Source organism: Athalia rosae, chromosome 5 (genome assembly GCF_917208135.1).
Source record: "Athalia rosae chromosome 5, iyAthRosa1.1, whole genome shotgun sequence".
Taxonomy (NCBI): domain Eukaryota; kingdom Metazoa; phylum Arthropoda; class Insecta; order Hymenoptera; family Athaliidae; genus Athalia; species Athalia rosae.
Genome location: NC_064030.1, coordinates 466,843 through 494,501, shown reverse-complemented (window position 1 = coordinate 494,501; position 27,659 = coordinate 466,843). Strand labels below are relative to the sequence as shown.

The window sequence follows — 27,659 nt, the reverse complement described above, 5'->3', positions numbered from 1 at the left end:
AAGATTACACAGCAGCCTAAAAACAGACAAAGAATTGGCATCAAGTCTTAAATTTTGATGTTCGAAAGTAGTAACGGTACCCAGTGAGTTTTATATGGTTTTATCATTACTTTTGAACAGATGATAATTATAATAGAATCAACATTTTATATAAAATAATAATAAAGATAACATATACATTGGTGTCGAATGTGTAAAAACAATTGGTATGATAACTGAAGATAAAACTTATACACACATTTGGTAATTTGTCCGACACTGATAAAACAATATACGATATCACAAAAGGTTTCTAGTTGAATCATAAAAATTACTTAATCGTTGGTGTTTAATACTCGAATACCATCAGTTGCCATCCAGATCCGATGCAAAGGTCTGGTATTTATGCTTGAAGTATTCGTTCAATCTTATCGCAGCATACCTGCAAATTAGGTGCACAATTTGGTAGAGCACTAGCATTATGACTACTTATGGGAGCGCAAATTATCATCACCACGCAACTCACTCTAAAAAATCGAAGTCAATAGTAGACTTCTCACTTTGAACAAGCGACCAGCATCCCCAGAAGAAATGTGCAAGAAGCACAAACTGGTTAACTTTCATGTATAGATCAGTTATGTCATCTTCTGACACATTTAGAGAACAGTTGTATTCCTGAAGATATATCTTCAGCCAATCTCTTTGCAAACTTTCCTCCGGGTAAAGAGAATAATCTACATTATCCAGGCCTGATGGAGCAAAAAATAATTATTCATTCAATTATTACTCCAGCAATTACCCATACAAGGTGAGTCAATCTTTTTAGATTATGGAACTGAACTTACCCACGAATTCGGCAAAATGGTTTGCTATGTCATAGGCTTGATAATTGTAAGCAGTGTACTCATAGTCTATGAATGTGATGGTCTGTTCATTTTTGTTGTGGAGCAAATTACCCAATAAGAGATCATTATGAGCAAAAACTACAGCACTGTTAAGTTTTGGCAGCTCTTTTTTTAATAAAATATATTCTTTTTCCAATTCCGAGCGGGATTGAATTATATTCTGAAATCTTAAAGATCAGGCAGAAGCTCGGATAATTTTTTCGTTTGTATTAATATATTATTGAACATAACGTATTATAAAATACATACTTCGCTTGCTTTTCAGCATCACAGAATGACTTGGGTATCATATCCAAAAATTTTTTTGTTTTATCCCATATAAATGGATCCCTGCTTATTTTGGGATGAATTGGATTGAACTTATGCATTTGTGCCATTCTTTTGGCAACTAATCCATACACAGATCGGATCCTCACGGTGTCCACGGTAAGAATATCCCCCGGTAAGAATTGGTAGGCAATCCCATTGTTGAATGTGGCATACAAACAATGGGTGAATCCAACTTCGTGCAGCAGCTATAACATGCAATATTCAGACCATGAGCATATCTTTTATAACTCCTCCTGATCTACTTTACATTAACAATACCTTTATTTATTCATCGAGATTATAATAAACCTTACCCGAATGTTTCTTGTTTCAGCTTTGCGGTCAATGAAGAGGTTTGTTTTCTGACCATAGACTCGTACCATGACCATCTCATCATAATGCCCGTCGTACCATACTCCCACGAGCTTGTTTGATATCCCATTGGTAAAGAGCTGAATGTTATACTCATATTAATCTGACGTTGATGGGACATGGGCAATACATAATTACGCAAGAAGTTTCTGCTATACAGTTTCATGATACTGTAAACTGGATTATTGACAACTAAATAACAGCTATGAAGCTTTGACATATGATCAACTTAATCAGATTAGATATAAGATAAGATGAGAATGATAAATAATACTTAGAGGCAAATTGTTGATTGATTGGTTTTTTCTTGATACTCAACAGGTATTTTTTCTGGGATGTCACATATTCCCAAACTCTAGGAGCCCTATTAGTATATTGCATAAAAAGTATGGTGACTTTGCGTGACTGTTACGTAGCTGTAATTGGTGTCGCCACATCACATATTTCAATAAAGACAGCTGTTACATAATAAAGGAACAACATTGAAAACGAAGACTGCTTTTTTATGAAAATTTGGAGTATAAACTATCACTGAAAGATAATTATGTGACAGATTTGAGTAATGAAATTATCAGTTCAATGTCTTCAATGAAATATAAATGCTGTTTTGCAAAACTAATATGTATACTTACTTACGCATTACCTTGAATCGATATTCATCAATAGGCCAGGTGGGTCGAAGAATTTTTATTATCTCTGCAGCACCTTCATTGACATGATTCTCATCGACAGTGATGTCAAAATGGGGTTCCTTATGGATTTTTGCCATTGTCTCCATTAAGTACAAGCATCTGTAATGTTACAATTGTTTGTATAAGGATGGATAATTTTAAAATTCGAGTAATTCTTCATACACAATAAATAAATACTAAGGAATAGATACAGACATGAGTCCGTTGCAGCAAACGAGTTGGCAGTAAAATAATAAGTATAAAGCCTGTAAGCCGTCCTAACTTCTGTGGTATCAGAGAGATGTTGGAGGGGTAAGTTGGGTAAGTGAATGGCGTTTGGTCTTTTATTTACATTAAATTCGATTAAATATGGCTCATACCGAGGTCAGCAGATAACAGAGGAAAATGTTCAGCTTTGTGTTCTACTGTATTCGATTTTCTTTAGCACTCGTCGCAGTTCTAATGAAGTTGATCCATTTTTATAAATCTAATTAGCTGCTGGATATAAGTACGTGTTATTGTAATATGAACTCCAATTGTACAGTTCAAGGAATATGTATGAGCACGCGGTATGAGAACGCGTATATTGATTACCTCGACCATGCGGAAAATCGGCAGTTTATGCGGAAATTTTCATTCATGTCTTGTTTAACAAACTTGGCATCCACGAGTCAGCCAATGAAAAAAAATCAACGTCACCCGATATCCACCGCTTTTAATAATTTTCATCATCAGGTAAGGTGTCGGGATTTTCTAATAATTAACTCTTTATCCATGCATACATATCTATGTATAAAAATTAATTGTTAAATAAATGAAACGGAATATAACCGTGCCAGATGTTTTAACACTTTCACATTTGTTTCTCTTAGCATTTGTTAAGATGACAGCTGTCAGATAGCAGACAATTTTACACGTGATAAAAGAACACGACCATCCTTTTAGTGCCCCGTATGCGAAGGTTGAGGCAGGTTGAGGACGTGAGTGTTTTTGCAAAGATGAATAAAAATCAGCTACAGTTTTCTCACATTGTTTACAAAAATGACCCGGTTTCCTTGAAAAGTTATGTAAATAGAATGATGTCTATCAAAACGAACGACGGTTGCGAGCATAAGGGGTATGTGTACACCGTGGATCCGGTGTCAGAAAGGTTAGGTCATGACTGGTTTCCTATTCACTTGCACTTCCGAAGCGCTACACATATAATCAAAAAATTACATTTGCTAAATTTCATTCCCTCAGCATCGTCCTGATTAATCCGAATGACAAGGAATTGAAAGTGAAAATAGTGATGGGACATGCAATTACAGGCTTGGAGTTCAATCAGGGGGCCGAAGCTATTCTACCAGATTTATTCTTATCACAGGGTGCAGAGCTATCGGAATCAGTAATTTTACTAAGGAAAAATGCAATTAGAGAATTGCTCTTAGAAAACCGTTTCCCTGTCACAGAATTTGATAATGTTTTAAATATTCAAGGAATGGTTTCCATAGAGCCACCCTATGGTTTAGAACATTGTATCAGCTCAAATGAAATAGTCTTACTTCGAGTACAGGAGCTAATTTCTAGCATAGTCATATAATTATTGCGCAAATTGAAAATCTATGTGCAAAGATTTTAATACCTGGAAACTTAATTAAAAAAATTGATGAAGTTTGATGAAAATTCGGAAAATTTTGGTATAACAACATCAGCATTTATTCCAATAATTACAATTAAATGATTAAAAGTTTTTCACTGAAATTACAATATTTCAAGGCATTCTTATATAAATATTTCCCTCATCGTTATTATACACAATGATATTCTCTATTACTATATAATACAATATTTTGCAACATATTTTATAAGAAATTTTATTTCGCTTCTTATGTTATTTCACTTTTTCAATTTTTTTGTTAAAAATTTAATACCCCAATCTTTCATGTATCTTACGATTTGAATATTTCATAAATGCATCACAGGGCATGGATTGGTGTCAAATTCCACTGTGAGTGGATAGAATTTTTAGAATACTATTCTACCGGATAAGTAATGGATACTTGAGCTACCAATCGCTGAAATAAATATAACTTTCCACCAACTAAGTCTTTACAAAATATATCTGTAACCCTTAACGCTGTGTCATTGAAATAATTTTGTTGAATCATCGACGAATATTTATTATTATTTTCTTTTGCTGGAGAAAAGATGGCTGCGGTGTTATAATATATCCAACATTAACCACCATAATTCAACTTTTTCTGAACGACATTACCCTCCTAAAAATTCCATCCAAACTCTTCTATGTTCTCAGATATTTTAAGCTGTTCAATAAGTGCTGGTTTAATGGACTACTTCCAAGGTCAGGCTGATCACGTGCGGAATGTATCCATAGGAGAATATGCATTGATAGGATTTAGTCATATTCAAATCACTTTCATCACATGTGCATTACTTTCGGCGTGCTTAAACAGACAATTCACAACTCATCAGCTTAATTTTAGCCAATTTTTTTTACATAAAATTCTTAATAAAGCCTTACCTTTTTCCCCAGAGCCAATTCATCAGAACGCTTGACTGGCTTTGGACGTCCCGTGCTAAAAACAAACCAATCAAGAAATTAAAAATTTATTTAAAGATCACTTATTGACTGGCATAGCCAAAAAGTGGTGGAGCCTTTTGAATCGCAATTTAATTCTTGAGAAATGGTAGTTAGATGGTAATTATTCAATACATACAAAGTGTATAGTTGGCGTTCACCAATCTGGCAGCTGCTTCAGGGGGTAAAGAACTCAGCATATCCCTACGGGCAACAAAGGACATTTGCTGGGTGTGCCTAGATTCTCGTTCATCACATAATGTCACATCCCGTCTTTGATGCACAGTATGTAACTGTGACAGCCTGTCAGAAAAACTAGCTTACATTGGGTTTCAGGAGCTCTCGATTATGGGAATTAACAAGGCTATTCGATACGTTAATAATAAATATCAACAAACTACAGTAGCTGAGGATTTGACTACAAAGTCTTGTGAAACATAGGAAAATAATAAGTGAAAGAGTGAGACATGATTCAGCAAAGCAGTCAGTTAGTTCAGTCATTGAGTATAAAAACTGTTCATTCAGGATTGAAAGCATTGAAATTACAAAGAGTAAGAAAATAAAGATGTAACCATCAATGATGGTATGATCAAAGCTTACTTTTGGGCAAGAACGTCTCTATCTTCTCCAACAGAAGAGGTGTCCACATCAAAAGCTTCCTTTGCAATTTCAACTGGGCCCCCTGTTTTTGATGGAGACGGGTGCTCCACCAGTGGCTCCTCCGAAGACGTCAATGGGGAATCTTTCTTAGGGTTTGGAGTTATTAATTTCTGTTTTCTCAATTCTTCGTTGATCCTTATAGCATTAGATAGTCTCAGTTGTAGGGTATCACGTTCTTGTAACAACTGCAATGATAAAGTAATTTAAAAAAATGTTGATACTAGTCATGTAAGGTTACTTCACCTGCATTAACTCCAGTGTCAGTTCTTCACACCTGACATCCCTTTGATGTAACATATAAAGGGCAAGATCTAATTCACCCTCGACCGAGACAACACCTGAACGGGACGAGTTTTCACTCTCCTCTGATTGATCATGTGCGGGAGTTGTTGACGCCGTTTGAGTGTCAGCTGCCCCTAACTGTGCAGTGCCAGTATTTTTACCTTTTTTCAATGCTTTTTGTATTATTTCGTACTCTTGTACTGTTTCAGCTAATAAAACTTTCAGATTACTGATTTCTCCTTCTTTAGTTTCGACAATCTGCCGTAGTTCATTTAATTGTCTCTCTTCCTCTTCTGATAAGGCAAGCAATTCTTTGATGCGAATCTCCTTGTCATGAATTTGAACTGCAAGTTTATGAATTTCAGCATCTTTGGCAATAGTGATTTCTTCTAGAGCCCGTTCTTTTTCAGCCAAGTTGGCCTTACAGAGTAAAAGTTCCTCACTTTTGAAATGCAGATTTGTATTGTAATCTGAACTCATATTTTCTATTTGTGTCGTTAAATTCTGTACATCTACATCTCTCAATTGTAATGTATTGAGCAAATCTTGATTTTCTATCACTAAGTACTGTTTCAATGCATCAATCTCAGCTTCTTTTCCCGCAAGTTGGGATTGTAATGCTTTCTCAGCCTCATCTTTGATTGATTCTTTTTCAGATGATAACATTAATATCAGATTTTTATCTTCTTTCATGAGATTTTCGACAATTTTTAACTCTTCAATATCCTTCTCTTTTTCTGCCAAAGTTACCTTCAAGCTTTCAACTTCTTGTTCCTTGCCATACAGCTCACCCTTTAATCTTTGAATTGTTTCCTGAGCTGTGTATTCATCAAATTGTGGACCGGAAATAGCTTCAAGGGAAATTTGCGAATGTCTTTCTGTAATAACATACCGCAGTTCGTTGATTTCTTGCTCTTTTTTGTGTAATTCGTCCTGCAGCTTCAATATTTTTTCCTGATCAATCAACGATGTTCGTTTCGTTGCAACTGATCCATGACTTTCTCTTGGAATGATCTCATGTTCGTTCAAGATAACTTGTTGTTTGAGTTTCTCAATTTCAATATCCTTAGAATTCAACTGATTGTTTAGCAGCTGAATTTTTTCTTTCAACGATTGCTCAGTCTCATATTTATCTTTGTGTAATTGATTTATGTTGTCTTGTAACTGTTGAATAATATCTGGATATGTATTTTTACTTAGCATATATTTAAAATGTTCGATTTCTTCCGACTGTTCTCTCAGCTTTGATCTCAATGTTTCAACATCCGTCTCAACCTGGAAATCGTTATTGCTAGACATTCTAAATCTTGGTAAAGTATCTGCCAATGGCACTGCATCTTGCAAGACTGACGTCTGTATAACCGATGTAGATTGATCGAAGTTTCTGGTATGTTTCTGGGTTTCATTCAATCCAAGCCCATTTCCTTTGATGATAGCTTCTTGTTGAAGCAGAATATCATTCAATTTTTCTAATTCTATATTTTTATTGTCAATTTGTTCTTTGAGTCGAGAGATTTCTTCAAAGGAACGATTGTATTCGTCAGACATTTTTTGTAATTCTTGATCCTTCCATTGACACATAGAATTTTTTTCATCTAATGTTATTTTGAGTTCATTAATGTGTTCTTCCTTCTCTTGAATATTCGCTGAATTGTCATCAGTCATTTCCGTTTGAGTCATTGTGCACTGATTAGACATTGCGCACTTCGATTCATTGACTTCGGCTCGATTTTTTTCTATTTTCGTTGAATATTTAGGTAGCTCAGCTATGTACCTTTCTAAGTAAGATTCTTTTTCAGATAATTCCTGACGCAAGCTCTGTAGTTCAAAATTAAGTTTTTTTAAACTGGAGTCTCTTTCAACAATCACTGATTTTAATTGTTCGCTTTCTTTTTGCAGCATTCTAACATCCTCTTGCAGGCCATTTTCTGTATCAGCCAAAGCATGTCTAAGCCTTTCTATTTCCTGTTCTCGATTCACTAACTCAACCTCTAGTCTATGTATTTCTACGCTTTGTTGTAGTATAGAATCTTTTTCCTTATCAGACAATAATTGTCGCAAGTTTAACAATTCTTGCTGTGTACTGCTCAATTCTTGAGAAAGATCTTCTATCTTGCTATGTAATTTATTTTCAGCTTCCATTCTCTCAAGATATTGTAGTTGAGAGTTTTGCTTTAAATCGGCTACTTCTTGAACTCTTGTATTTAATAGCTCTGTTACTTCAGCTAAGGACGTAGAAACCAAAGATAATTTGTCCTCAGCAGAATTGAGTAGTTCTATTTTTTGCTGAAGGTCAAGAATTTTTCTTTGATCATCCAGTGATTTCTGATCTAATTCATCTACCTTCAATTTCCACTCTCCCACCTCTTTAGCAAATGACTGTCTCTCATTGTCAAATTCCATGTTTAGGAGATCATTATTTTGCCGGACTGCCGTTACTTGATCATTGGCATCCATAAGACTCTGCTCGTATTGTTTCCTGAGAAGACTGTATTCCTCTTTTAACTTATTCAGGTTTTTCTGTAAATCACTGTTACGTTGAACAACTTCTGCAAGTTCATTCTTAGTATCTGTCACTTCCGATGTAACGTTTATCTTTGCAAAGGTGCTTTGACTCTTCTGCTCTGCCAAGAGATGTTGCAGTTGTTCATTTTCCGAAGCAAGTGCCTCCATTTCTTCCTTTAAATCGCTTAACTCTTCCATTAATTGTTTTGTAAACTGGTCTGGCTGTTCATTACCTCTGGAAATTTGAGCATAGGATTGATCGTTTATGCTTTGAGCAAGGCCAGACTGACTTTGGATCTGTGATGATGTCATATCATATTCCTCTTGATTATTACTACACGACATTTCTTGAAGTTGCCACTCCAAAGATTGTATTTTATGAGATAGTTCTTTATTCTGAATTTTCAATATCTCCAACTCCATGTCCTGTTTTTCTTTCATTTCGACAAACCTCTCATTCGCAGCTGTTAAAACTTCTAGTCTCTTTTGTAAGTGTTCTTTCGCCCCGACATCTTTCTTTTGTTCTTGCTTCACCTCCTTCAAACTTTTTTCTAAACTTTCGATTTGTGCTTTCAATTCTTCTTCAATAGCTGTATCTAAGTCAGAGAAAGTGGACAATTGTTGCTGTTGCAATTTTTGCTGTAACAGATCATTTTGGACCTTGAATTCTTTGAGTTTTTTCACTAATTTCACATTCTTCAACTGCATAGTTTTACTTTCTTTTTCAAGATTGTCTCTCTTTGATTCTAACGTTTTTATTTGATCTTCGAGTTCTGCCACCCTAGTTTGAAGCTGAATTTCCACACTGGGAGTCAAAACAGCAGGTGATATTTGATATTGTTCTTCCAACTGGGCCTCCTCGGCACTCCATCCCCAACCTTCCTCTTCTATATCCAATTTACTGCTTAATTCGGCACCCCACTCAGTTTTCTCAAGAGTCTCATCCAGTTCTTTCGAATTAGATACTGATTTCCCGACCTCTTCGACTTGATCACCATAATTACTCAGTTGATTTATCGTGTTTCTGACATCAGATAATTGTGCTTCAAGCGATTGCTTCTCTATTGAAACTTCATCTAATTCCCTCTTCACATCGTTTAGGGACAACTCTTGTATTTGCAACAATTTTTGTAGTGTAGTCTTTTCATCCACGATTCGCTCCAATTGATTTTTCAATTCCTGAACTTGTTCGTCATTTAAACTTGTGCTACCGTCGGTGAGTTGTCTTCTCAGTGCTATGAGCTCATTTTTATATGATTCCTGGGAACAAAGTAGTTCGTCTTTTTGAAGTTTCACATTTTCTAAGTCAGCTAACAGATCATTAAATGTTGATGCAATTTTATGGAGCCCAAGACTATTTGTGGTGTTTATTTCATCCTGATTTAAACGAATATTATTAACCCTCTGTTCTGCAAACAATATGATTTTATTGACAAATATTCCTGCTTCATGCTGTTCTTCATCTTTCGATGTGATGATCCCTGACAGTCTGTGAATTTCTTCCTCGTAGCTAGATTGTTGCTTATTACACATCTCTAATTGGATACTGAAATCACTTAGTTGCAAGTTCAATGAATTAATCAATTGATCCTTCTCAGATAAAATTTCTTTTGTTCTAACCAACTCATCTGAGCATTTATTGTAATCCATTTGCAGAACCTGTAAGCTTGCTTCGAGATGATCTTTTTCGATCAGCAAACGTTCACATCTCGACTCAGATTCAGCAAATTGTTGCTTGACGTTGTCCAACTCTATACATGCTTTGGTGCACCCTTGTTCTTTTTTGCCCACTGGATCGGTCAATTTGTCAATCTCCGCAGTAGGACTCAATGTGCCGGATACGATTGTCATATCAAATACATTAGAAATATCAGATTTTGGCAGGTCGAATGTTGCCATTTGTAACTGCATGTTTCTCCTCTGATAATTTTCAATTTCCATATCTTTTTCAGCAATAAGTAATTTCAATTTCTCAATATCTTCGAGATTTTCCTTTGAAATGGGAGTTTGCACTCTTTGATTTTCAAGTTCGGTGACTAACTGTCTATTGATTTCTTTACGCGATGCAATGTCTGTTTCCAATTCTGAAATCCTTTGTTGACAAAGGCCCACACCATCTTTGAGAGAGTCGACTTCTTGAATAAGACTGATTCTTAAATCTTCTAGCCTTTCACATTTTTCTAGTAACTGCCTCTTCTCAGAATCAAGTTGATTTATTTGGGATGTAACTTCACGATCAGAGGAGTCGATGTGCTGTTGGGCAGAGTGTAGTTCCTGCTGTGCCTTCTTCAATTCGATTTCTAGTAGATTATGTTTTTGGAGTAACTCAGAATACAAGAGATCAATGGTCTGTAACTTTTCATTAGTTTCTCTTCCGCATTTCAGTTCTTCTGTAACTGCGTCTATCCTCTCTTGCAAGCTAACATTCAAATCCTGAAGACTTTGTATCTTCTCTGTCAGTTCATTATTTTCGACAATCGTTTCATTCAACTTCTCACTGATAGCCTCATCTTTAGCCGTTAGTGTTGCCAATCTCTGTTCCAACATATCTTCGCTAAACGAAGCTTCCTCTGTTATTCTGAACGACTGCTCTAGTTCAGCACCTAACAACTCGGTCGTCTTTTCCAAACTATAACGCCGCTCTTCAACAGCAACTAAAGCTTCTTCCAATTTGTTAACTCTGTCATTAGATTTTCCGAGTTCTATTTCCAAAGATTCAATTACAGCATCGCGTTCTTGCAGTTTTACTTCTAATACTTGAACTGAAGTTTGACATTGCTTTTGAGATGTTTGGGTCACATCTGCTCTTAACTCACAGTCCAGAGTTAGCACTTTGTATGCTTCAACTTTTTCAAGGACATCTGATTTTTCCTTCTGGAGTTTTTCCAACAGAGATAATCGTTCCTCTGATTCCTTTTCAACATTTTCTAGTTTCTCGTTTATTTGAGTTTCTTTCGAGGATAACATGCCGTTTTCAGCTTTCAATTTCTGAATCAAACTCAATTGTTCAACATATTCACTTTCCATCACTTCCATCCGTACTCTAAGTTCTCGGGCGCGTTCGGTAGCTTCTTCTAAATCCTGTTGTTGTTTCTCATACCTGGTACCTATTTGTTCCTTATAGACTTGGTACTCGGTAAGTAGCTTCTGTGTCTTTTCTTTTTCGATCTCTAATTTCCAAGCTTTTTCATTTGTTTCTAATCTTAATTTTTCGATTTCCTCACCCATTTCTGTGACTTGTTCCATTAATGAAGTGACTTTCTCTTTAGAAACATCGATTTCTTGCACGAGTCTTTTTACGTTATCCAAAGCCATCGATGCTTGGTTTTCGCTCTCCAGAACTCTTTTCTCAAGCTCAGATATTTTAATGTCTTTTTCGCGAATAATTTCATTAATAGTTTCCTTCTCAGATTTCTCAGAATGCCACTTCTCCTCAAGGTCAGAGACTTTTGCTTCTAGATCTTGACACTGAGTAACCTTTTTCTTTAGATTTGCAGCTATTTTTTTCATCTTATCAAGCTGCGCCTTCCCTTTTATCTCAGATTCTGACAATTTTTCTTCGAGATCTGCCACTCTCAATTCCAAAGCTATTTTGCATTCTTCTGTTACATTTTGGCCCAAAAGTTTGTGTTTTTCTTCTATTTCAGACTTCAGGCTTTCGTTTTCCAACAATTTACTATTTAAGTCCTCAATCAAATCCTCTAATCTTCTATTTTGCAGTGCTGTATCCTCTATATGCTGTGCTTTCACGAGTTCTAATTTTTTGTACACACCACTCAGTTCTCCACGGAGATCGTCCACATAAATACTATTTTGGTCGAATGTATTTTGTAAGTGAGATATTTGGGTCGTTAACGTGGATTCAACATTTTTAGCATGGTTCAGCTCTTTGTGTAGATCTTTATTCAATTCCATCAATTGAGCTATTTCATTGGCTTTTCCGATCAATTGATTTTCCATATTGTGAATGTTGAGAGTCATAGTTTCAATTTGACCATTCATTGAAATAATTTCATCAGCTTGTTCATTGATTTTATTCTGCATCTCTTTTAGTGCCTGTTGCTTGTCGTTCAAAGTTTGATTCAAAGTATTGAATTCTTCCAAGCTCTTGGAGTGTTCCAATTTTATTTGTAAGTTTTGAATTTCAGCTTTGCCACTAGCAATTTCCTCTTCATTAGATGTGCAGCTTGTTTTCAGTATCACGATTTCTTCTTTAAGTGATAATATCGCATTCGCTTGGTAATTGAACTGCTGTTTGTAATTATTGAGATCTTCTTGTAAGCTATCAATAGTTATCATTTCGTTTTGTATCTTTTCGTATTTGTCATGAAGATCTGCATCTTTATTTGAAACAACTTGTTTCAAAGCCATTATTTCATCCTCCTTTGCAGATACGAGTGCGATCGCTTCGTTCAGTTTGATTTCAAGGTGCGAAATAGTATCATCCAATTCTTTCTTCAAACTCATGGACTCAATATTTTTGTATTCGGATTGTGTCACCAAACTCACATTTTCAGCCTCGAGCTCCTTCAAGCCTTTCTCAATAGATTTTTTCTCAGACTCTAAGGTATTTATCTTACTTTCCATCTGCTTACATCTTCTTTGCCATTCTTGAATAACACCGAGACTGTCCTTCAATTCCTTCTGAAGTTCTTCGAGATTCTCATTTGCAGCTTGGTATTCGGAAATTTTTTTAGTTTGTAATTGTAATTGGTCTTCTTTTTCGGATAATTTCAGTTCCATATTTTCCATTATTTCTTTTTGTTCTGTAATGAATTTCTTACAGATTTCAATTTCCTTTTCTAGTAAAGTTATCGTTGCAGATTCTTGATAACCAACCGAATCTTCAGATGCGCCTATATCTTGCATTTCATCAGTTTGTTGTGTAACTTTATCTAGAATTTTACTTATTTCTTCTCGTACCAATTGGTATGCTATTTGATTTTTTTGACTCAACTGGTTTAATTTTTCGACAAGTTCCCTAGCAAAATTATTTGTTGTTATGTAATCGACGATACCCTGAAGAGCATCTTTTTCGTTAGTAGCAACATCGAACATAATCTTGAAACTCTCATTGGTTTCTTCCAGATTAGTAACTCGTACTACCGAGACATCATGCTTATCAGTTTGATCCGCTGATTTTTCTTGCATCAGGATATCAATGGGCTGAGCTTTTTGGTTAACGGCTTGCAGAAAATCACCTCCCTTTTCTTGTAATTTCGTCAGTTGAATTACGAGGTCATTATTCTCTTGAGTTAATGCATGGATTCTATTTTTTAAAACGGAAACATCATCATCAGCCATTGTTTCAGCCTTTGATTTGTAATTAGGACTTTCTTCGATTTGAGCCAATTTCTCTTCAAGTTTAATCAACTTTATAACGAGTTCATTATTTTCTTGCGTCAATATATCTAGTCTTGTTAAATTGTCGACATGTTCAGGTATGCGTTCAAACGATTCAGTAGATCCAGTATCGGAAGAGCTTTTCTCTTCCAACTTTGCTATCTTCACAAGCAAGCTATTATTTTCTTGAATCAAGTCGTCAATTTTTTTCAATAACTCACTCTTGCTCGTGTCATTTGATGTTCCAAAAAAGTCTGTAGTACCAATTTTCTCTTCCAATTTCGTTAAGTTTATGATTAAATTACTATTCTCCTGTGTTAAAATGTCTATCTTTTTCATGAGTTCGTTTCTGTCGGTTTCATGAAGAGTTTCGAAGGACTCCGTAGAGCCAGCATCAGATGTTCCCTTTTCTTCTAGTTTAGTCAGCTTGATAATTAAGTTATGGTTCTCTTGCGTTAACAATTCCAACTTATCCAAGTATTCAATTTTCTCAGATTTATTTACATCAGATTGCTTGTGTTCAACCATACGTTTATGCAGTGCATCCAACTGTTCCTCAAGTTCGACAACCTTCATCTCTGCAGTTACCCTGAGGTTTTCAGATTCTGCAATTTCTGCTTCCAGAGTCGAGACTTCTTGTTTGACGGTGTGTAGTTCTGTAATAAACAAAAAAAAATCAGGACATTCATGAAAAACCTTAATTACAAGGCGGATCCTTAGTATTGTAGAGTGCACTGAGTACAAATAGTCCCGTACCTTGCATGAGATCCAACTTTTGGTTTTCCAAAATGGCAATTGCCTGCAGCTGGGAGTCTATTTCATTGCTTTGCGCTGAAATCTTGGTTTCCAGGTCAACGATACGTTCTTGCCAGTCACCTGCAGAAGCTGTGCATAGCGTAGAATAAAGTTTATGGCAAACGGTGTAAATTTCTTTTCTAATAAGATGTCCTAACGATATGCAATCTTTGGAGAATACAAAATATCTCTGCAAATAGGGTATCATTCGAAATTTCGAACAAATGACAGGTGTTTGTCACCCAAACGGGTAAAAATCAGAATTATTTCTTTTCCCACATAGCGAAATATTCGCTACACACAGCACAGTGAATTAGATTATTAGAACTGAGTAATTCAAATACCACGAGCCTAATTAAAAATTATACTAATCTTATAAGCAAAAAAGGGTTCACTTAATTTTTTCAAAATGTTATCCCAGCAAAGTAGTTCGGTTATCGCAACCGTTATTAGTTGTTCACAGCAAAAAAAGACCGATTCAATGAATCCTTTTTTGTTCTCAAGTTAAAGTAGAGCAAACTTTGACAAGTAATAAAGTAGGTACCATTTTATGTTCTTATTATAAAACATTGAATTTCATTCTTTTCCCAAAGATGTGTGATGAATTTGTTCCAGTGATTTGTTCCATTACCAAGAAGTGAAAAGATATCAGTAAGTGAGATTCCATGTTGCCTTTACCTCGTATTGTGTGATTATAATGTGACACGGATTATATAATTTACAATTTACATTGTATGTAGATTACCTTTACTTGATGTTTTGCAAATAATATTGACTACGAACGATGATATTTAAGTATCAATAGTAAAATAAAAACATCTATTTTGTTGAATCACCGGACACATGATTTGACGTTTTTGAATAAATTAAAAGTGAATAATAGAGCGAAGATAATGAATAAGCACAGTGATAAAAAAAAAAATAACACCGTGGTTCCTACCTTTAAGCTCGTCAAAGTCTACCAGACTGAGCTGTAGATTACCTTTCTCTTCCTCTAGTAGTGTCACTTGATTTCTTAGTTTCACCAGTTCTGCATTCACGTCAGATATCTAAACGTACGGTAGCAAAACTTCAAGCTATGTTCAGTTTAATTACAGCTAAACTATACCCACCACACGTAGCATTGACCTACCTTTTTGAAGCTTTCAAGTTGTTTTTGCAAGCCTTTAACTTTGGTTTTATGTTGCGTCTTCAGCTTGATCATACTTTTGTTCAACTCGTCCAGCTCCTTGGATAGTTTAGTCACTTGAGCATCCTCTTTCAATTCTTCACTATTTTCTGTTATTCTCTTTGAGAGTTCGTTTTTCTCTGTTTCGAGATCATGTACTAATTTTTCCAAATCACTGACTTGATTGGCATATTCTTCGTTTCTGAACGTCAATTCTACAATTTGATTCTGCAGTTCTGTTCTAGATTCTTCTAATAGTAACTGGTTCGACTTTCTTAACTCTTCAACCAGATTCTCTAATTCGGCTATTCTATTATCTTTTTCGACAATCAAGCCATTGCTCACCGCAGGTTCCTGGGAAATAACTCTATCTTGTAATTGGGCCACTGATTTTTGTAATTCATATTTTTCATCCTGCAATTGATGATTTTGCTGCTCTATAGTTGCTAATTTGGATTGTAGTTGAATGACGTCTGGAGGAGGGATATTGCCGGCACTAGACTCTAGGGTGAATATCCTTTGTTCAGCTTCTGCTAGTTTAATTTCACGCTCTTGCAATTGATCCAGAAGATGGGTATTTTTTGATTTAAGTGACGATTCTATGAGGATGAAGTTTTCTTGCATTGATTTCATAGCTTCCTCTGTTTCCGCTAAAGTATCAAAGGTTGCACGAGAAAAGTTTGCAGTACAGATATCCCTAAGTTTTTGTTTTTCCAGGTCGTCTTTCAATCTACCAAGAAAAAATTACAAAAGATTTTCGGCGTTCGTCTTTAAAAGCGAGAATAGACTATGGAGAAAATAAGATGGTACTACTCACCGTCCAACAGTGTTTTCATACTCTGCAATTTGACCATCCCTTCCTTGAAGCTGTTGCAACAAGCTATCTATTTTATGTTTCAGGGACTTTTCGATAAGGACAAAGTTAGACTGCATCGTTCGCATTTCATCTTTCGTATCTTCGAGTGTATCTAAAGTTGATTTACTTTTCTTGGATAGGTCCGCGGTCATTAATGTTACAGCCTTGGCTTTTGAATCAATAACAGAATCTTTTTCTTTCAAGTTCTCTTCCAAGTCAAGAACTGTAGCTTCTAGCATTAGAATTTTATTGTTGAGCTCGGCTATTCTGTGATCCTTATCTTGCACATTAAAATGTTGCAACCCAGAGCTCGGAAGCTAAAACACAAAAATTGCAATCCTTACCATATTTTTGTTTCTTATTCATCATCAATTATTCATTGTGGCAAAATCTAACTCTATCATCTTTGCTTCATTACCGTTATGACGACTGGTTGAACAGGAACAACTGTGGAAACTTCTTTTTGTAATTCCAGTGTAGTCGTATCGCTTTCATCTAGTTGCTGTCGTATGGCTTCAACTTTCTCTTCAACAGCTCTTTTATTTTCCGTCATCTCTCTGCTCCGTTGCTCAAATATTTTCCTATTCTCTGCAAGTTTTTTTTGTAGAAGGGAAGACTTAGCTTTCGGGGTTCTGGCTTGGCTAATATCTTCAATCGTGCTGTTGAAATTCTCGACTGAAGGACTAGAAATTTTTGATTTGGCTACCATTTCAGGTGTGCCTTCGACAGATGATGATGGATCCCTACTGCGTCGGGAAAGCTTCGCTCTGGATTTAATTTTGGAAAGTTTTTGAGCATACTCCTGCAACAATCCAATTGCGATTTGTAATGTGGACTGATTTGTTGAAAATTGTTTCATTGTTTCATTTGTTGATGTTGATGAAAAATAATTGACATTAATGTTTACCTGAACCTCCTCTTCCTTTTTCTTCAAACTTTCTTTATTTCGGAACATGATCTCTTTGAGAGTTTCTAGTTGGCTTTTGTTCGGCTCACAAACATCTTTCTCATCAGCAGTCGGATCAGGCGCTTCGTTTAATACGGCTCCAGGTGGTTCGTCGGAACCTGGAGGTTGGTCCGCTCCTCCGCCGGAACCCGACATAATGAACTGCAGGATGATGATTATTAGAAACCACTTTATCATCTTTATCATTGGAACTTGATATCATACTATGACTCCAACAATCATTTAGATAGTGTTGACACTGATAGATTCTGTTAACTTGGCAAACTGAATCACCTTCTGCTCTCATTTCTCAACCCTTAATTGGATAGGAACGCCACTGGGGTAAACTAATTCTATTAGCATGTGCATAGAGTAAATATCTATAAATTCCAAAGCAAAGGGGTCGAAAGATCTGTTCTTACAGGTGGTGGAAATTCAATAAATTTCAAGCACAGCAAACACGTTTATTGGCATTCTCACACAAAATCCGTTAATTAAATCATGATGTACCATTGAACAAATACAGACTTACAATAGTCAGTCTATTTGTATCCTCTGACTAGTTGATAGCAGGCTGGCCTGGGTGAATACCCCATTGTAAAACATTCTAATGTGCATAAGCTAATGAGGATTTATAAAAATATTGATGAGTTAAATATTTTTGACAGTAAAAATTTAAAATAAATAAGTGACAATACATTTTTTAGAGGGATCTTCTGGTAAAGACTAATGGTAAAAGTTTCTAGTATATCCCTAAAAAATGATCAGCGATAGCTGAATAGACACTTGGAATGTAATGTACAGGAAGTAAGATGTGGCTGGACACATTGTATACTCGATCGAGAAAAAAGTTAAGTGATGTGGAGATGATCAAGACATTAGTCAAGACCTTAGTGATGTAATCATTCATTTGCGTACAAAAATTGAGGAAGAGAACCGAGGTTATTAACAGGAGCATGAATCGTCTCAAATATTAAATGATTTGCAACAGAAAGTAACAGTGGTGAATCGACGATTTATATTATGAAGTATTGAAGAAACAGTCTAACTAGGGACTATAATTACATTTATTTATTCTCTCCAAGATGTCAAGATGGGAACAACACGTCACTGTTATTTTTGCACATAATATCTTAGTTTTTCTAAGATCCTTGCTAGTATTAATCACCCATGAGTCGTTCTCGATCTTCGGTATGAATTGCAAGAATTTTTTGTTAAATATTACGAATAATTTTGTTCGCAAAATTAAATAAATTCAACAAATCCCTTACGAGCAATAAACCTGCGAACACTACCACAACTTTAAGACAGAGGCCCGGAAATTGTTGGACACACGATGGACACACATCACCAGACCACACCATCAAGCGCAGGATCCCTTTCGAGAGTACCAGCGCGACTATACGAATTATTTTTAAACTAAAATGACAAGTTTTTGTTTAAAAAATGTTGATGTTGATCAGTTGATGTTGTTCGTGTCGCCATCTGCGACTTTCACCCGGAATTCATGCATTAATTAACAGTGTTAAGGGTAAAAATATGGCTTAAAAAGTTAATCGCTGGTCCGTGCCACTTATTTTTTAGTTCTGTAGTTTTTGGAAGATTTTCCCTTAAGTTTTCACACCAACAACAGCGGTATTTTTTACACTAGATAGGGAATAAAATACGTAGAATAAATTAAAATGTTGATATTTCATGTGCTATCGGTGCTAATTTACGTGACATCTGTTGTAACCATAACTGTCAACGCGACGTCGAACGTTGAAGGAACTCCGTTACCTGCGTTAACAAAACTCTTTGGGACGTCACAGATAAAAACGAAAGCTCCTGCGACACTATTGACAGTAAGAAGATCTATCAGTAATGATGAGACTGGCAATGTACGTATTTGGTGTTGTCATATCTCTTGCCGCTCTTCATTTTTTCTTTTGATGATCGATTCATATGCTCACAAATTTCATCTGGCAAATCTAAATTATCTATGTCTGATTGACAGGTGCGAGGCTCTGATACCCAGTCACAAACAACTGTCAAAGGTGGCCCTTTAACAAATTTGTCAGACGTAAGGCAAGGTGAGGTAGCCTCATCCAAGACTTCTGAGAATGCGACTATTGTGGCTGAAGGTGTATCATTGTCTGTCAAGAAGCTTGCATCAACTTTTGATAAAAACATTTCTGAAGAAAATGGAACCAGGTCATCGGTAGTTCCTCGGAAAGGAGTGAGTTCAAAAATAGCACCGAGAAAAGGTGTTGACTTTACTCAGGACATAACTTACTCCGATGGAACTGAATTGACAAATGAAGACTTACTGCTTAGGAGGACATTCAACGTTATTACAAACGCGACGCATGAGTCTACGGTTGTAACCGAGCCAACTGCATCTGTGATCGAGAACACTAAGGTGAAAAATTATTTAAATGATACATCACCAGTCTTTAAGATAGATATACCTGGGAATAAAAGTATTCCAAATGTTCTACTTGTTCCATCGCATCCAAATATTCCTATCAAAGCTCAACCGAAGCCAAAACCAACTGTTACAATCGGAGAAGACGACGATGATGATCCTATACCAGCGTCGGTCACAAAGACAATGCCACTTGGCTTGCCGCGAAAAATGGACTATATCGTACCCGTGGTGATCACTGTTATGGCAGTGCCGTTACTAGGTGTTGCTGCATTTATTTTATACAGTCGAGGAAGAGACTGTTGGGACAAAAGGCACTACAGGCGAATGGATTTTCTGATAGATGGGATGTACAATGATTAGGGATGTTGTCTCATAGGTTTTTGCAAACTAAAGTAAATTGGTGGAGCATATCAAAAGAGCAGACTCAAACTGAAGCTAAATTTTTTGTATATCTTCTATCTGTGTGAGTCTATCGATTGATTTTTTTTTGTACCAGAACTTGAAACCATGTATCAAACTTACCCACGCTGACAGCTCTGGATTTTAAGATTAATTTTTTTTTAATTATATGTCTTTAAAGTGCAAACTGAACATTTTTTTTATTCGTTATTATACTAGCATAGAGCAATGTGCGAACAAAGAGCAAGCATCAGACACCTAATTACGTAGGTAGATTTATTTCTCATTATGAAATAATCTGCTGCTTTAGCTTCTATAACCGTAATTATACAATTTTGGACAATAAGACTTACCATGCAGGTATGTATTTATGTCTATAAGGATACTTTGAAGTAGGATAGCTGCGAATCGATTTGGCATGCCGCTCTAAGATGAATAGCCTAACAAGAAAAAGAAATGGAGAGAATAATATGATATAATATATAATTATAGACACAGTATTTTTGAACATTTTTATATCAGAGTCAGATATTTAATAATTTCTATCGTACATCGACAAACTATCTATTGATTGATAAAGTTTTAAAACCACTTTTTGGTAATCTCTGAGATTGTTGCAATAATGGCATCACTTGTTTACAAAAGTTATTTCAAAGATAGGATTAGAGCCAAAGAAGTATTTTAATAGTCGCGCAAGCATCTTTGGTTTAATTACACATAGGTCCACGGCACTGTTTCATGCAATTTCACAACTGCGTTTACAAGTTGTTTAAAAAACATGATCAATTTGTACATAATTCTCCAGAGATAGCATACGTATATTCTATATTGCATATTACGCGCTGTTCGATGATGCTTTTGTGAAATTGGTGCGTACATGCTATTTGGGATTGATAAAACTATTACTTTTAAAAAGTCTAAACAAATATTTTTTGCATCGTGAGTTCTTGAAGTCTATATTTTATTGAAAAATAAGTATCATTAAGCAATATAATAATTATTTTTATATACTCATGTATAAATGGAAGTTGTTATTAAATATACATAGATAGTTATACATCGAGTGATGTTGACAGATGTCGATTGTTCATGATTTTTATGGTTGCTATCTATTTGCACCATGATTCAGGTGAACAAAAAAAAAAAATGGAGTTAAGGGAATACTGTGTGTGTAGCTTTCAAAGATTTTATTCACTAATATTCTTAGATAGATACATAAATACAATGACGCCGATATATCAATCATTTCTATACTGTAATTTCCGTAGCTAAATTGAACAAACCATCAAATTCAAAAAACCCCTGCAATGTTTCTGCCCCTATTTCAGGTCAAAGAAAATCTTTTATTTCGTTAAAAATCTAATCACTATTTATTCAATAGATTTATGTTGTAAACTAGGTTGTGATCAGTGTTCCAAAGAAAAACATATCAATATAAAAATAGTGGGTGTAACATCCGCTCATCAATTCTGATGATTCATTATCAGTGATGAATTCTCGTTTATTATCAAAAGCAAATAATGTAATAACAGTTAAATACTATACAACAGAACTGTGAGCGAAATTTAAAAATCTGGTTTTCACAACTGTAATTTTTAAAAATTGGTTCTCCATTTCTTTCCAAGAAACATCGATACGGATTGAATGGCAACATAAGCAATGATTATCTTTCAAGCATAACACCATAGCGTGATTATTTAGGGATTACGTCCAAATTCCGTATTGCTTGTCACGATGAACATTTCATTCACACTAAATTTTTGTAAATGATTTTCTTTTTTTTTTTTTTGTTTATTTGATTAAAGTTATACGCAAGTATTCATTTTTTATTACCCGTAATAAAAAACAAAACTGATCAACACTTGTCGCGACATTGGTTAATAGCATGTTCTTGTGCAATAACATATTATTTCAAGTTTTCTTTTACTCTATTTTGTGTCCTCGGTATAGTACCTGTCTCTTATTGGGCTAAATTCACCGACGCCAAAAATACTTTCGTACTAATAATCTATTATTAAATCGTGGTAAAAATGAATACACTTATAGCAAATGCTATCAATTCAGCGGCATGTATAGTTTCCGGTTCACCTCCTATTTGGGCGCCTAGTTACGATCTTGGCCGAACTTGTTTTACCCCATGGCTGACTAGGGGTGAGCATCGCGCCGATCACATTTCGGCTAAAAGCATCTTTTTGCTAGACGACCACCACCTAGTTGTGAGTTTTTAGAAATATACTCAGGGCCCCAAAACCGTACCAAAAAACTAACAGTCCTCAAACTATGCGTTAAACACGTAGATACTCTGAGATCGGTCTCTAAAGTATATGTATATTGAATGCTACGACGTATAGTTTGACCCCAAGTCCTCAAAGTATACGTAAAAAATATTTATATGTATCTATGTAGGTATATCACATGTGCTTCACACTCTTATACAAACATATGTTCCGATTATTAGAAGTATACTATATTCCACATCACCCCTCTTTGAATCATAATACGTAAAATTATCGTACTAATAATGATATAATAATAGCCCATTGCCATTGATACATAAAATAAATTACCCAACTAGAAATCATCCGAAATTTTACGAACTCTCCTGATGGTAAAACGTATTTGCGTGCACTCCAGATACATGAAGCGATTGTCATTAATGTAGACACCGGAGCTACTTTGTTTCAGCTGTCATAAAACTTTGACAAATTTTTGAACAGGGTATTTCAGCATCTTATAAATTAAGAAAACATTCGACGGGGCTTTGTTTCATAAAATGCCATAGATGAAACAGCTCATCGTATGACTTACTTGGATTTGTACTTGACTTCATCAGGGAAGGCCTCTCGCGGTGGAATCAGACTAAGCATCATTATATGCCGAGCATAGGCTCTGGAGTTACGGAATTGGGTATCAGTGCCGTGCAAGCGATCCAGTACTCCAAGAACACCAAAGCACTGGTTGAATCTAAAATAGAAGTTTTTATCAGATTATCCAACGAATTTCGGCGCAAGCTCTCTCTCCTGAATATAATATAGGGGTTTTACTTCAAGTGATGAAAATCGTGAGCTTCCGGCGATGGAAAGAATGGTAAATGGTAACCAGAGTGTGCATTCAGAGTGGATAAAATAGCTAATGAAAACCATAGCCAAGCGGTAGCGACGTGTGAGCCGACAATGAAGACCCCAAGAAATGGTGGAATCAGATTCGATCCGATATGTTCGAGTGGATGACAGTACAGAGCCGTGACCGCTATGGGAGCTGTCCACTGATGATGTTGTTTATGAATATGTTTGTACAAGTACCGGCTATGGAGTAATCTGAAACAAAAATTATGCCGACAGAATGAATGCTCGTGTTGATAAATATATGTGTGTGAAAGTTGTAATTTTTACCTGTGTGAATAATAGAATCCAATTTCTTCGCACAAAATGTGTATAGCAATTTCCGCTAATACCCAATGAAAAGTGGGCAATTCTCTCATGGGCGGAAATCCTCGCCATTCCGTTAGCTTGAAAGTTAAATATACAAATGGTAAACCAACCACTATCTGGTTGAATAACACTTGAGCTATGACTTTGCAAAGCTCTCTAGTATCTACTGGCTCGTTGGTGCCCGGTTGTATTTTGTAACGGCGCAAAGCAGCTGGACGATTAGTCAAATCTAAGAGCGTATAGATCCCACCGAATATCCAGTACACCACCAAAGTAAGGCCCATGGACCCTGCAAATTGCAACAGATAAAAATACGCACACGACGCAGCTTCGGTCGAATGGATTCGTTATTCCAAGAACGGGTAATATCTCCCTACCATAGACCCACAAGTGAACTGGATCCTCTCCGATGGTATCCAAAATTTTCTCCCATTTCGCCTGCCAGAAATCACCCGAAGCCCCCCAAAACCTCTGTAAATGCCTGTTGAAAACAAAAGTATATTTCAAATTTCATTTCATCAGATAAAAATGAATCTGTCATTGTTCACTCGAGATTATAATATTTAGAATCTATATCTGGATCGTTTCGTAATAAATGTGTACAGGAGTTTGTGGTCACAGACGTTCGTTGTTTAGTAATCTACGATGGAGACTCGCGCGAACGAGTTGATGCGCATCGCGGTTAAAAATTTTCAACGATAGGACAGGAGGAGCTCGTACTTCGTACTGATTATCCATTAGCGTAGCTTTGATATTATGATCCTCACCACGTGAGAGAGTTGCATACAGCTGCGAACCCAACTAGGACAGTTCCGATGACGAATAGGACGCTTCTTAAACTTGAAAGAAGTGTCGGGGGTGTCTGGTTCTTGCCGGCATCACCGACGGGAGAGGCAGTTCCTGAAATAAGAATTTCCAAAATATATAACTTCAAAAAATAACATATGAAAAGGGCTCTTGGTAGTTTAAGAACAGTGTGGATTTGGACGTACATACAACACCTTCCATGCAGGAAATTTTGCGTCGGCTGAAAATAAGAGCTACTCTCGCGATGTTCTGCCATTTACGCTATCGCGCTATTATGTTTATGCGATAATAACAATTTTATAATTGCACTTCCAAACCACAAACAGTACGACCTTACCGCAGCTCGTTGTCTGATGGCAATGTCGATGACAATCGCATACTTTTATCCGTATACCTGCGCGTCCATACATGCAGTGGACATGTATGTACGTACGTATGTACACTACAGGGCAGTGATGTAAAATTGTTCGTTGAACAGCTCTAGATTGTTTATGATAAAGAGCGTTAACTGCAGCTAAGATAAAAAAAAAAAAAAAACAGTGCTGTATAAGATTGAAAATGAATACGTGAACAAATAAAGCTGCAAAATTGAAAATATTACCAACCAATAAGCGTAAAAGCTTTGCAAAAATGTTTAAATATCGTGACTAATTGTAAGTAGAATCCATAAAATTGACCACCCATAGAAAATAAATTGATGCAACTCTGACGTTAAATACGAGTTAATTGTGCAGTAATTGAGCTTCCTAGGAGAATTATTTTCTTCGAAACGATACTTCGAAATCGGTCCGATGACTCAGTTAGCACGTCTTCCGTTCATTACACACTGGTAAGTAAAAGCTCGAAACGAATTAATATCAGTTAAAACGCATCGGTATATTTGTAAGGTATGTTGTTCGCAATTAAAAGTGTATATACCTATTGCCAGAAGAACCGGTTTGTCTATTTACTCAGAGCTCCAGAATGAAATCACCCGTTTTAAGTCTCAAGAGCTCAGTGCGAACTTGAGAGCACGCAAATTACATTATTCAGCAGATAGGTGTGGGTGTAAGTAGGAAAAAAACATAGGTATGTACACGGATAGAGAACAGTTATTTTGGATGCAACTTTATCATCGGAAAAGAGAATTAAAACAAAAAGAAACGTGTTATTCTATAATCCTTTGCTATGAGATAATAATTTAGGAAAAGATTGTCAAACAAAGAAAGTTTCATGTATTTGTTATCTGGGTACTTGTTGTGTCACGATCGGCGTTGTTGATATACCTACGACGTATGCGGAGATGAAGGGGTCAATAAAATTATATACGGACAAATAAAATAATAAACTCCATAACTCGTCAGCGCAACTGACAGTTGTGGCGGTGTGACCGGGGTGGTTGAAAATCAATCAGCGTACGCGGAATGTGAAACAAACGGTCGAGGCGTTAACAGATTTTCGATAATTTCCAACTTTAATATATATTTCGGTAGATGAACAACTTCTCTGCCAATTATACAACGGTCGAAGAATCGGTTCGATCGTTTCGACATCCGCCCTGCAATTACCATCCTCATTGTGCAAATCGGGCACAATACGACGAACTTTGATCGCTGATAGGTATAATATAACGATCGATGCTGCACTCGAGACTTTGCGTGTTTGCCGAATATTAGACATTAATATAGTGTAATCTAATGTCAAGTGGTCGTCAGAAGAGCCTCTTCGAAGTCGTTAGATTAATAACTTATACGAGGAATATCTTCAAGGACAAAAAAATGACCATTGTAAAGGTGGATTAGAGCAGTGAGTTAACTTACGCTGTTCTTTCCCTAGTCTAGGGGAGGTACACTGACTCTTGTTTGAAAATTTCTTCCAACTTTTTTTACTTTCCATATTATTCATTTCGAAATGCTAGTAATCGTCACTGAAAGCGGATCGTTTGTTATTGATCTCTCTCACAATCTTCGGACAATTGTTTACTGGTGTGAAGAGAAAAGCCAAAATTTGTACACCAAACGAGTGGAACTCGCGCGGTTTCACATCGTGCAATGAGTATTCAATTGGAAATCTCTTCGGCGACGCGCCACCTTCCCTCTCCTTTTACCGTTTCGATTTCGCTTATCCCACATCGTTCGAGGATTGAGAACTATTCTCAATGATGGGTTTGACTTTCCCTCTGCGTGAATCCTCATATTGTATACACTTCGGTAGTGGTAGGAAAATGCAGCCACCTACAGGTGTATCATATGCGCAAATATTCGAACCCTCACTGGTCGCTGTACGGGGATATCAGCCGTTCTAAAATTGTTCCGTCAGTCAAATTTAAATATCACATTTCACTGGAATGCCATTTTTGGAAAGATATTTTTATTATTGACGAATATGCAATTATACCTCAATTCACTTAATAACTTATTTCATTGACATTATTGATGGTATGCACGTACGTACGTACGTACATCCAAGTATGTCAAGATAGAAAGAGTAATCGTTACACGATAAAGTAATTACTCCATACTCTAATAAAATTAAAAACGTGCGAAATGACGAGTTCAGCGATAAGCGGGAGAGGTATTATGCACTGCAATGCTTGCAACGTGTGGCTGTGTGCAATTATACGTTAATTATGGGGAATAAAGGCAAAGGAGTGACAAGAATCGCGGTTTTATAATTCTGAATGATATTCTTACCTCTGTACTGCATTTGTACGTTCATAATGGGAACGAACTCGGCTCAGTGTATCCAAGTTGTTGATTGTTTAGAATATTGTTATTTAATTATTTCTTTACTATCTTATTTGTTTTCTGTCGTGAGGAAGTCAGCGGTTGACATTTGCCTGATGCATCAATAGCTGACGCAGGTACAACGGATAGTCTGCGGCACTGGGAAAATGCGCCGTAGCAGCTAAATGAACACGGCACTGCGAATATAGCGCGCTGACGGTATCCGCGTCTATCCCTTAGTCTATGCGATATTAGAACACGATATTTTTTCTCATACACGAACTTCACAATATCTACAGTAATTCTTCAAAGTAGCTTTTTACCCGCGGGTCAATCTGACGTTAGGAATACAAATTGACACTCGACGCGGGACGCAAAAACGATCCCCTAATAACCAAACGTCAGATTTTTCCGACCTTGTCGCGCCTAATGAAGAATGGGAGGGAGTAATGTGCAACGTTCGTGCAGCACCCTTCTCCCTTGGTAACGTAGATTTTAATTTTCATACCCCGAATCTTTTGTAGTACCGACTCCC

General features: G+C 36.2%; 5 protein-coding genes across 16 annotated transcripts; 2 read left to right on the top strand and 3 right to left on the bottom strand.

The window, feature by feature from the left end:
* Positions 1-84: 84 nt before the first annotated feature.
* On the bottom strand, positions 85-3,204 carry LOC105694149 (ethanolamine kinase). 5 transcript variants are annotated; one of them, XM_048656168.1, is made up of 8 exons: positions 2,831-2,970; positions 2,617-2,734; positions 2,209-2,356; positions 1,508-1,645; positions 1,134-1,399; positions 825-1,051; positions 506-728; positions 85-421 (listed from the first exon to the last, which is right to left on the bottom strand). In XM_048656168.1, the coding sequence occupies exons 3-8, from the start codon at positions 2,341-2,343 to the stop codon at positions 346-348; spliced, it is 1,065 nt and encodes a 354-aa protein (XP_048512125.1). In that variant the 5' UTR covers positions 2,344-2,356; positions 2,617-2,734; positions 2,831-2,970; the 3' UTR covers positions 85-345. The 5 variants fall into 5 exon arrangements, with proteins under 5 accessions (XP_048512125.1, XP_012269964.2, XP_048512124.1 ...); XM_012414541.3 differs by having other exon boundaries at positions 2,617-2,731; positions 2,831-2,966; XM_048656167.1 differs by lacking the exons at positions 2,617-2,734; positions 2,831-2,970 and adding an exon at positions 3,068-3,204.
* On the top strand, positions 2,830-4,319 carry LOC105694153 (gem-associated protein 6-like). Of its 2 annotated transcripts, XM_048656171.1 has the most exons (4): positions 2,830-2,971; positions 3,109-3,216; positions 3,300-3,386; positions 3,479-4,319. In XM_048656171.1, the coding sequence occupies exons 3-4, from the start codon at positions 3,313-3,315 to the stop codon at positions 3,816-3,818; spliced, it is 414 nt and encodes a 137-aa protein (XP_048512128.1). In that variant the 5' UTR covers positions 2,830-2,971; positions 3,109-3,216; positions 3,300-3,312; the 3' UTR covers positions 3,819-4,319. The 2 variants fall into 2 exon arrangements, with proteins under 2 accessions (XP_048512128.1, XP_012250494.2); XM_012395071.3 differs by lacking the exon at positions 2,830-2,971 and having other exon boundaries at positions 3,190-3,386.
* LOC105694146 (protein lava lamp) lies at positions 3,911-18,782 on the bottom strand. Of its 5 annotated transcripts, none has more exons than XM_012414533.3 (12): positions 18,644-18,780; positions 17,334-17,534; positions 16,845-17,228; positions 16,388-16,743; positions 15,535-16,300; positions 15,343-15,451; positions 14,364-14,492; positions 5,721-14,263; positions 5,418-5,662; positions 4,957-5,120; positions 4,761-4,815; positions 3,911-4,683 (listed from the first exon to the last, which is right to left on the bottom strand). In XM_012414533.3, the coding sequence occupies exons 1-12, from the start codon at positions 18,734-18,736 to the stop codon at positions 4,659-4,661; spliced, it is 11,070 nt and encodes a 3,689-aa protein (XP_012269956.2). In that variant the 5' UTR covers positions 18,737-18,780; the 3' UTR covers positions 3,911-4,658. The 5 variants fall into 5 exon arrangements, with proteins under 5 accessions (XP_012269956.2, XP_048512104.1, XP_048512106.1 ...); XM_048656147.1 differs by having other exon boundaries at positions 15,385-15,451; XM_048656149.1 differs by having other exon boundaries at positions 17,905-18,690.
* Positions 18,782-21,244, top strand: LOC105694150. Of its 2 annotated transcripts, none has more exons than XM_012414548.3 (2): positions 18,782-19,216; positions 19,369-21,244. In XM_012414548.3, exons 1-2 carry the CDS (start codon positions 19,055-19,057, stop codon positions 20,140-20,142), a joined length of 936 nt encoding a protein of 311 aa, XP_012269971.2. In that variant the 5' UTR covers positions 18,782-19,054; the 3' UTR covers positions 20,143-21,244. The 2 variants fall into 2 exon arrangements, with proteins under 2 accessions (XP_012269971.2, XP_012269970.2); XM_012414547.3 differs by having other exon boundaries at positions 18,782-19,252.
* A 109-nt stretch (positions 21,245-21,353) lies between these two features.
* Positions 21,354-27,233, bottom strand: LOC105694148 (fatty acid hydroxylase domain-containing protein 2). 2 transcript variants are annotated; one of them, XM_012414538.3, is made up of 7 exons: positions 27,092-27,233; positions 26,219-26,699; positions 24,380-24,512; positions 23,990-24,093; positions 23,574-23,901; positions 23,226-23,498; positions 21,354-23,145 (listed from the first exon to the last, which is right to left on the bottom strand). In XM_012414538.3, exons 2-7 carry the CDS (start codon positions 26,301-26,303, stop codon positions 22,986-22,988), a joined length of 1,083 nt encoding a protein of 360 aa, XP_012269961.1. In that variant the 5' UTR covers positions 26,304-26,699; positions 27,092-27,233; the 3' UTR covers positions 21,354-22,985. The 2 variants fall into 2 exon arrangements, with proteins under 2 accessions (XP_012269961.1, XP_012269963.1); XM_012414540.3 differs by lacking the exon at positions 26,219-26,699 and having other exon boundaries at positions 27,092-27,229.
* Positions 27,234-27,659: the final 426 nt, after the last annotated feature.